The 10,200-nt window shown below is 44.7% G+C and overlaps 1 protein-coding gene across 1 annotated transcript; it reads left to right on the top strand.

The window, feature by feature from the left end:
* Window positions 1–26: 26 nt before the first annotated feature.
* On the top strand, window positions 27–9,220 carry LOC115123572 (translocating chain-associated membrane protein 2-like). Its single transcript, XM_029652916.2, has 11 exons — window positions 27–217; window positions 2,042–2,105; window positions 4,134–4,243; window positions 5,336–5,452; window positions 5,557–5,615; window positions 6,029–6,113; window positions 6,487–6,557; window positions 6,726–6,830; window positions 7,455–7,598; window positions 8,058–8,215; window positions 8,309–9,220. Exons 1-11 carry the CDS (start codon window positions 98–100, stop codon window positions 8,383–8,385), a joined length of 1,110 nt encoding a protein of 369 aa, XP_029508776.1. The 5' UTR covers window positions 27–97; the 3' UTR covers window positions 8,386–9,220.
* The last annotated feature ends 980 nt before the right edge of the window (window positions 9,221–10,200 follow it).

Here is a 10,200-nt window from a genome sequence, read left to right as displayed (position 1 = left end):
CCCCTTTTAAGAATGTGCACATGCGCAGAGTGGGGAAACAGTTAACTTCTGAACTTCGCAGGCAGAACATTTTTGGGGAAAAAGTAATTCTGCTGAAATGGCATTCCGGAGGAGAAACAAGAGTTATCCCTTTTTCAGCCAGGAATTCTTAATACAAAATCATGCCGATATCGTCTTTAGTTTGGTCATTTTTATTCTCATTGGATTGATGTTTGAGGTGAGATGAATTCTGATTTCAATTTTTTTGACGAATACATTGTTGCAGTTTTTGTTACAGTGCAACAGTTGTCTACCTAGGGTTACAAAGTAACAGTTTAGCAGAATTTGTTCATCGTTTGGTTTCAAGTTGAAGCGAAAGACAGGACATCTTTACAGCATAATTTCCTTCATCTCAAACATCAGTCTGTAGGCTTTCATCTACGTTTTTGTCAGCTAAAACGGGACAAATTCCATTTCAAATGTAAACATTTTTTTTGCATATGATTAACCCATTTTAAAGTGTTGTCACTTTGTAAAAACAATGCAAAACTGACAATGTGGTACCTTTTTTCAATTTGCATCGATGTTCAACTAATGAACTCGTTCGGTGTGTTTGACATCAACGAAAAGCTAATTTAAGGCACATCTAATGGCCATACATGTTTTATACCAGCCCGGTGCCAAAGCTTTTCGACTCCGGTAACGTTAGTCCGCTGTTAACTGCCACGTCTCCATCTTTGAGCGATGCTATTTTGCAATGAAAGAGTAGACTGGCTCACTTTCCTATGCTCTTGATACCAATTGTGTCCCATTATCTATTTGCGCCCTAGCTGTCATTTTAATTAAAGGACAAATGTAGGCCTAAAAATTGTACCTCTTTGACTTCGTGATTAGATACTTGAATGGTTCGACCAGAAATGGTCGTCATTGGATGATGAATTGGCACAGAAACACTTGCCGTAGTCTAATCCGTTAAAATAACAGTATGGTTTGTTTGGCAAAGTAATTTTAATTGCTGCGATTTATTGTTTTTTTAGCCTAGGCTCTTTAGGAGTCAATCCGGAATTTAATTTCCCTTCAGCGAGCTATTGCCTCTGTGTTCCTATAGACTATGGGATGGGGGGGCGTTTCAGAAAAAGAGTGAAATCCAATGTGTGAACATTTCACTTTCCATAGCCACGTAAACGAGATCCTCTCTCATGAACTCGGTGGGCATTAGTTTTGACAATGCACCAGTGGCCCCCGCGCACATGGAATGTTGGCAACTTGTTAGTGCACTCCAGTCTAGAGTTTAGTCTACTGTGAAGTAGCGTCAGCCCTTCGTCAATGCAAGCCGTGTCATGCCGAGCCTACATGTTTTTTTTCTCTTTCTACAGCACAGTCATACCTCGGCATTCCAATAGTGTGTGATTGCAGCCTTGAATTGAGGGCATTCCTGCATCTGCAGTAACCCCCCTCAAGCATCCCATTGGTTCCTGCATGAATGCCATCTTGTGAGATGTTTGATATTCTGGATTTCCCCTGATTTGTGTACTGGAGTCCTAGCTAGCACACAGTGTCCTTCACTCCAGCCTGCCGAACACCTGCCCTTGCAGTCCTTAACAGAACTGTGGGAAAGCAGTGCCTGACAGGCGGGGGCAAACGACACTCTACTGTCTAGCTAGCTAACCACCGGTGTCGCCCCCCCACCTTCTTCTGTGTGCATCCAACACCACCTACTGTACCCTTCCCCGACCCTCCTGTGTACCGGATTCCTATCTTATAAAGAGGGGTTCCTCCAGATGCAGGGACACCCAGAATTGCAGGCCGCATTTACATCCTTCTCCGGATTAATTTTCAAAGCACAACGTCAAATTACGCCCAAAAGTGGGAGGTGTTTGAGAAAGTAGCCATTTTTTGAAGCGGTTTGAGGATAGAGAGACACACAAACACGTCCATTTACCAGACTGTACTTGATTGCATTATAGAGGAGGTCATGCATAGGCAAGTCACTTGGCAGTGTCAAGAAGGTAGTCAGACAGGATAGATATAACCTAAATGTGATTATGGTTCTCTTTTCTAGGCAACAGCAAAGACTGCCATATTGTTTATTCAACCTCAGTACAACATCAGCACACAGTCACCAGGTTTGTGCCACAACCCCTATGCTGCACTACATCCACAACCCCTATGCTGCACTACATCCACAACCCCCATGCTGCACTACATCCACAACCCCCATGCTGCACTACATCCACAACCCCCATGCTGCACTACATCCACAACCCCCATGCTGCACTACATCCACAACCCCCATGCTGCACTACATCCACAACCCCCATGCTGCACTACATCCACAACCCCCATGCTGCACTACATCCACATGCTGCACTACATCCACATGCTGCACTACATCCACATGCCGCACTACATCCACAACCCCCATGCTGCACTTCATCCACATGCTGCACTACATCCACAACCCCCATGCTGCACTTCATCCACATGCTGCACTACATCCACAACCCCTATGCTGCACTACATCCACATGCTGCACTACATCCACAACCCCTATGCTGCACTACATCCACAACCCCCATGCTGCACTACATCCACATGCTGCACTACATCCACAACCCCCATGCTGCACTACATCCACATGCTGCACTACATCCACAACCCCCATGCTGCACTACTACCACATCAGCTATGCGTCCCAAATGGCACCCTATTCCCAATATAGTGCACTTCTTTTGACCAGGGTTAATAGGGCTCTCGTCAAAAGTAGTGCTCTATGTAGGGAATAGGGTGCCATTTAGGATGAAGACATACTATGGACTAAAAGGATCTAGACCTACTGTATATTTGCTCAGTGGCATTGCATCACTCTGGCTGCATTTACACAGGAAGCTTTATTCTGACCAATTAGTGGGAAAAAAATTCAGAATTGGGCTGCCTGTGTAAACCCTTTGTTAGAGTAGGCCTATCTGCTATTTCTATCAGACCTGGGTCAAATACTTTCAGATACTTGAGCTGCACTTGGTTTAGTTTGCCTAGTACAATGGAACCAATGGAATAGAAAGTGAAAACGCCAAGCTAAATCAAGTGCACTGCACTTCAAACCCTTTCGAGTACTGAGGAAGGCGTAACTGCCGAAACATGTTAGCCTGCCCGGCCGAAAAAAATACATAAATGGTGAAATGAGGTGACGTCTTTTAGTCCTTTAAAAAAAAACTTTGGAGTTTCCCAATGATTCTTGAACTTGGGATTTAATTGGAAGTCGTTGTCATATATGTCCGAGCACCCCGCTATTAAAGCGAGAGTGCATCTGTTACCTACTCCACAATGTGAATTTGATCTAGGACTGATTTGTATTCTAGTGTTCTTCCTTTTGAGTCTGAAAGAGCAGCAGATAATAAGTTGCTCTGAGAATACCTGTTGTCCTCAACGCATTCCTAGCTGTAGCCTATGACCAGTGTCCCTTGTTATTCATTATGCCTCCCTGTTCTCCATTGTTTGTCCTCCCGTCTGTCTTCCCTTCCATCTGTCCGTCCGCCCTCCTGTCCGTCTGTCCACCCTCCTGTCTGTCCTGCTTGTCTGTCTCTCCGTCCGTTCTCCTGTCTGCCCTCCTGTCTGTCTTCCTGTCCATCTGCCTGTCCGTCCTATCTATCGGTCATCCTGTCTTGTCTGTCCATTCTTCTGTCCTCCCGTCTGTCTTCCCTTCCGTCTGTCTGTCCGCCCTCCTGTCCGTCTGTCCGCCCTCCTGTCTGTCTGTCTGTCTTGCTTGTCTGTCTCTCCGTCCGTTCTCCTGTCTGCCCTCCTGTCTGTCTTCCTGTCCATCTGCCTGTCCGTCCTATCTATCGGTCATCCTGTCTTGTCTGTCCATTCTTCTGTCCTCCTGTCGGTCTTCCTGTCTGACGGTCTGTCCGTCCGTCCGTTTGTCCGTCTGTCTGGCTGGTCTTTCTGTCTGGTCTGTCTGGTCTTTCTGTCTGGTCTGTCTGGTCTTTCTGTCTGGTCTTTCTGTCTGGTCTGTCTGGCTGGTCTTTCTGTCTGATCTTCCTGTCTGTCTGTCTGGCTGTCTGTCTGGCTGGTCTGTCTGTCTGTCTGGCTGGTCTGTCTGGTCTTTCTGTCTGGTCTTCCTGTCTGTCTGTTCGTCCTTCGGTCCGTCTGTCCAGAGGGGGAGGTGACGTTGTACCAGTATGGCTGGCAAGACTGCACCACCATCCTCTTCTATTTCCTCATCACCATCATCCTCCACGCCGTGGTGCAGGAGTACGTCCTGGATGTAAGTACTACCAAGACCCACTGCATTTTGGGTATTAGTGTTTTTGTATCCCCTAGATAATTTTTTCTAAGTAGGGTGCAAAGGTTCCCAAAGAAACAGCCAAGGCACTCTGGAATCTTAACTATTGAAACCAATATATGCTGAACTATTACAGGCTGGAGTCAATGGGGCTAGGCGGGGTGGCCCGACTTATTGATACAATGGTAGGGAAACACAAGTGGTGAAATGGAGATTCAGGTCTGAGTAGAAGAGCACCCTTTTAAGCACAGATGTAGGATCAGTCAATCATTACATGAACCATTTGAAGTGGACATGCGACCTTAGATCAGCGTCAATGGGCCTACTCCAGACAGACTCCTCAGGAGGTCACAAGGTCAAATTGAGTTATCCTTCTGTCTGCTCTCCTAGATAACTTGCAGGACACAGGAATGTAGCCTGTGCTCGTATCCACAAAGCATTTCAGAGTAGGATCTATACCATTATATTCATTATGGCAAAAATTCTAAAAGGCTAAACTGATCCTAGATCAGCACTCCTACTCTAAGATGCTTTGTGAATACGGGCCCTGATCCCAAATCTGTTTGGGCTTTCTTCCTAACGCCTAAGTTTAGCATGACCATGACCATAAGAGTTGGCAAGACAGCACAAACAGATCTGGGACCCAGGTAACAGGAATGAGATTGTAATATAAATGGTTGATCTCAAAAAAAAGGTAATGGGATTGTTATTATTTTCCTCTCTAGCTCCATAATGAAGTGTGTTTTACGATGGCTTAACGCTTGAACGGCATGTCTCTGCTCAGAGGGGTGTACTACCAAGCAGGATATGGAGTTAGCCAGCAAACTTGTCAACATTTTCTGATATAACTCTGATTTATTTAACAAATGAAAAGACATTTCGGTTCAGCTTTTTCTTTTATGAACCATAAAATCAGTAGTTCTTTCTGTTATCAAAGTTAGCTGGCTAACCCATTGATCCTGCTTAGTAGTACACCCCCCGGAAGGGCTTCAGAGTGGCTATAAATAGCCATCTTGTTTGTAGGTAATTTTGTTGTACACTTCATTTTGTATCATAATGACTTGTTGTTGTTAGAAAGTGAATAGGCGCCTCCATCTCTCAAAAAGCAAGAACACCAAGTTCAGTGAGTCAGGCCAGCTGTGTGTGTTTCACCTGGTGTCCAGCGTGTGGAGTTTCTACATACTTATAACAGTAAGAAACACGCACAAACACATACGCAGCCACACACACATCAATGTGTAGTGTTAGGTCAACACTTCATGAACAATTCCACTGTCTCCCTTTTCCCTTTGCAGGAAGGATACGTGTTTCACCCAAGCACCCTTTGGGAGAACTACCCACATGTCCACCTCCGGTATGATGACTAAACAGGGTCTGCATCTGAAATGGAATAGCAGACTAATCTTAACCAGACCTGTAGGGGAGTTCCAGTGATATATACATACATACATACATACATACATACATACATACATACATACAGTGGGGCAAAAAATTATTTAGTCAGCCACCAATTGCAAGTTCTCCCACTTAAAAAGATGAGAGAGGCCTGTAATTTTCATCATAGGTACACTTCAACTATGACAGACAAAATGAGAAAAATCCAGAAAATCACATTGTAGGATTTTTAATGCTTCAAAGCCTCTCAATGACAAATGCATAGCATCAGCAATCCAGGGTTTCAATAAATCACTCTGTAGTTCCCCTGCTGTGTACCATATCCTTGAACAACCGCTCTCTCTCTCTGTTTCTCTCTCTCTGTTGCAGGTTTCAGGTGAAGTTCTTTTACCTCACTCAGCTGGCCTACTGGCTTCACGCCCTACCTGAGCTCTACTTCCAGAAAGTACGCAAGGTCAGTGCTGAGGCTGTGGGAAACAGAGGGCTGATATCTCTGTGTGTGTGTGTGCTGTGCGAAAACAATTAGCTGAAAGGAAATCTTCATTAAATCAACCCGTAGACTAAGGAATTCTGTCAGATTATATTCAACATAAAAATTGTTTAACCAAATGACAATCACATGTTACTTTCCTGACATTGAAAGCTGCAATTCATCTCATTGTCCATAGACTCCTTTACTTTCCAGGTATAAAACCATATGTAAACATTCGGGTGAACTATTCCCTCTATTAGTTTGCACCCACATGTCATCTTTCTGAGTGGTTCCATTCCTGTTGACAGACAACCAGAAGTTCTTGGTGTGACTGCTCGATGTTGTTGTTCCTCAGGAGGAGATCCCTCGCCAGCTGCAGTACATCTGTCTCTACCTGCTGCACATCTCTGCAGCATACCTGCTCAAGTAAGCACCTAATAGAAGCACTACTAGAAGCACCTATGTAAACATAGATAAGTACCTAATATTAGCACAAATACATATAAAAGTGCATGAGCACATATACACAAGCATATCTAAGCACCCATATAATCCTAATTACTCCCCTCCATGTCCCTCCCTCCTCTCCCACAGTTTGAGTCCTGTGGGCCTGGTACTCCTCTGTCTGCAGTACCTGTCTGAGCTGGGCTTCCACATCGCCAGAATATTCTACTTCACTGATGAGAGCCACCAAAAGATGTGAGTTCCTATTTCCAACTCTGTGGCCTTGTGGTTAGATTGGAAGGTCCGGTTGAGTCATACAAAAGACTCTTAAACTGGGACCTGATCCTGCTCATCTTGGAACTCATTATTAAGGAGCTTGGGGGTAAGGCCCTGTGATCCACTGTCCAGGAGGTGTACTTGTACATCAAGCTGCCTCACGCTACAGAATCAGGAGGCGGGCTCCTGCCCAATGGGCCGTTCTGGCTCGGACAAGGCTTGCTTACCTTTGTCATAACCTTCTTATTTTACTTTCCAACTGCACAACAACATATCATATAGAAGTGCTGTTCATATTATAATGTGACGTGAACAGCACTTCATTAAAAGTAGACTCTAATATGACATCACCAGACATATTGGGGCGACTTCCTGAAAAACAACCTGCCAAGAGTCCCACTATTGGCTCATTGCATATATATATATATATATATAAACACACACATTTTATTTTATATATATATATATATATATGCTGGAAGTCTCCCTGCTGCTTATGATGATGTCTTATTGCTGATTCTACCTTTAATGGCACTGCATGCCTTGTGATCAATCCTAATAATCATAATCCACTTCTTCTGTTATTTACTGATGTGTGTCCAGGTTTGACCTGTGGGCCGTGAACTTTGTGTTCACGCGGATGGTGACCCTCACACTTGTGTTCCTGGCTGTGGGTTTTGGGTTGGCCCGTGCCGAAAACCAGGGGCTGGACTGGGACATGGGAAACTTCAACACTGTGCTGATACGGTAAGGCTTTTAGTAGCTTCTATGTCTATTGTACACAAATTACAGACACCAGTATTTCTACTTGCACATCATCATCTGCACATCTATCACTCCAGTGTTAATTTGCTAAATTGTAATTACTTCGCTACTATGGCCTATTTATTTCCTTACCACCTCAAGCCATTTGTACACACTGTATATAGATTTTTCTATTGTGTTATTGACTAAGTTTGTTTATCCCATGTGTAACTCTGTTTTTGTCGCACTGCTTTATCTTGGCCAGGTTGCAGTTGTAAATGAGATCTTGTTCTCAACTGGCCTACCTGGTTAAATAATAAAATAACACGCAAGTGTAAGCACTCACACACACACACACACTCCCTCTCCCTTCTCCCCCTCCTTTCTCTCCCCCCCCTCCTCCTTCTCCCCTCCTCCCTCCCCCTTTCTCCCTCCCTCCCTCTCTCTCAAACCTCTCTATAGGATGCCTGTGTTGTTGCTGGTGAGTCTGACCCAGTCCTGGCTCCTGTGGAAGTTTATCCGTTTCCAGCTGAAGCGGTGGCGAGAGTTCAGACATGAACAGGTCACTAGGAAGAGGGTCGCCGCCAAGCAAACCCCCCGACCGCTGAAGAGAGACTCCAGTGAGTGGACATGCTCTTTAATAGTACGAGTTGAAGACATTCTATTACAGCAAGTGTATTTAGGTTTGTTAATGTGTGAATGCCCTCCCCCAGTTGGCCACCATGAAAACGGCGCAATCAAAGCTGAGAACGGAGCCTCTCCTCGACCCAAGAAGATCAAGGCCCCCTAATGGCTCCACCCGTCATGGCTGCCTGAACAGTGACCCTGACTATATGGCTTATCAATCAGAGGAACAAGAAACTGGTCCCACACCATTCATCCTCTTCCTGTTTTGCGTATTTTCTGGAGGTGATGTCGGGGCTGCGTATGTCGCCATGGCCACAACAAGGCTTAAATGCAATTCCAAAACCAAACCCCCCTCGAGCCCTGAACAGACATTTACTATCATATCAGTATTTTTTTATACAACTGTCTGCTATGGATACTCGGGTTCTGATCTCCATGTATACTGAACGATGTATGTTATTTGTGGCACACTGTATACGTAATATTGAATGTGTTGGTGCCTGTTCCTTGTGCGTTAAGAACTGTACTGGTCTGCGATTTGTCCAGATGCAGCTGTTTTTCAGCTCTGCTGTTGAATGAGTCGCCTTCGCTTTTAGCATGAGTCGTATTCATTAGGCACCAAACGGAAGAAAACTGACTGAAACGTGGACGGACTAGACTAAGAAGAAACGCTCATTTTCAGTTTCCTTTGCAAAATGTTTTGTGCCCTACTAAACACGACCCTGGTTACTTGGTGCAGGAAGAATGTTGCTGGTTCTACGGTGGTTCTAAAGGGATATCAGAGCGTGATGGGCGGGACCAAGGTGAGATTGGACCAATTATGGGGTTCTGGTTACTCCTTGGCCCCTCCCTCTGGGCCATGGTCAGTGTGGCTCGGACCGTGCTGTGGTCACTTTACACAAACATCCTGATGACCACCATGTATGTGGGATAATACTGCTATTCCATTGTTTTTAGTTTTCTATTTCTACTTTATTAAATAATACATGCTTCTCAAATGCTGAGGTTTGAACAGTTATTTTTGTCTATTGCATTATTACCACGATTGAAATCGGTTTTGTATGTGTTAAAACGTACTGAGTGTTTCCAAGTCATTTTACTTTAATGACCATAGCCACAATGTAGGAAGTATTGCAGGCCCAAAGGGGCTGTGTCTGAACGTTACTAGCTGTCAATTCTCTACTTCCTCCCTTCTTGATTCCTATCATAGCTCATTGGAGAGAGGGACCTTGGATGCTCCCTTCCACTGCACTTTGACTTGAATTGAGGAAGCATGGATTTGGGTCTTTGTAGTCTTACATGCCAGCCAGCCTCTTTCCCTATAGGCTGTAAGTAGGCCCTGGCTCACGAAGCTATCTCTGTAGAGTGAGGCAGATTGATGTACAAGTACACCCCCTGGACAGGTGGCACAAAAAAGGACAAATTGCAATTGGCTCAGAACAGGTCAGCAATGCTGGTCCTTGCATGTACACAGAGAGTTGATATTAATGTAAATCTCTCCTGGCTCAAAGTGGAGGAGGGATTGACATGTTGAATGCACCGAGCTGTCTGTCTAAACAACTGGCACACAGCTCGGACACCCATGCATACCCCACAAGAAATGCCAAAAGAAGTCTCTTCACAGTCCCCAATTCCCGACTAGACTATAGACGGCGCACGGTACTACATGGAACTCTATTCCACATCTAACTGATGCAAGCATTAAAATTTGATTTAAAAAAAAAAACACCTTATGGAACAGCAGGGACTGAAGCAACACATAGGAACACACACAATAACATACGAACTATACACACACATGGATTTAGTACTGTAGATATGTGGTAGTGGTGGAGTAGGGGCCTGAGGGCACACAATGTGTTGTGAATGCATTGTAATGTTTTTAAAATTGTATGAACTGCCTTAATTTTGCTTGACTCCAGGAAGAGTAGCTGCTGCTTTGGCAGGAACTAATGGGGATCCTTAATAAACCCCAGGA

This window comes from Oncorhynchus nerka, linkage group LG24, assembly GCF_034236695.1.
Source record: "Oncorhynchus nerka isolate Pitt River linkage group LG24, Oner_Uvic_2.0, whole genome shotgun sequence".
NCBI lineage: Eukaryota > Metazoa > Chordata > Actinopteri > Salmoniformes > Salmonidae > Oncorhynchus > Oncorhynchus nerka.
Note: the sequence above shows the minus strand (reverse complement) of the source record. Positions and strands in the feature narration are given on the sequence as shown.

Bases quoted from the DNA above. Each gene is read 5' to 3' on its own strand.
- LOC115123572 (XM_029652916.2), top strand. From the start codon at position 98: ATGGCATTCCGGAGGAGAAACAAGAGTTATCCCTTTTTCAGCCAGGAA. The intron at 6,114-6,486 runs GTCAGTGCTGAG...GTTGTTCCTCAG, and splicing joins ACTTCCAGAAAGTACGCAAG to GAGGAGATCCCTCGCCAGCT. The intron at 6,558-6,725 runs GTAAGCACCTAA...CCTCTCCCACAG, and splicing joins TCTGCAGCATACCTGCTCAA to TTTGAGTCCTGTGGGCCTGG.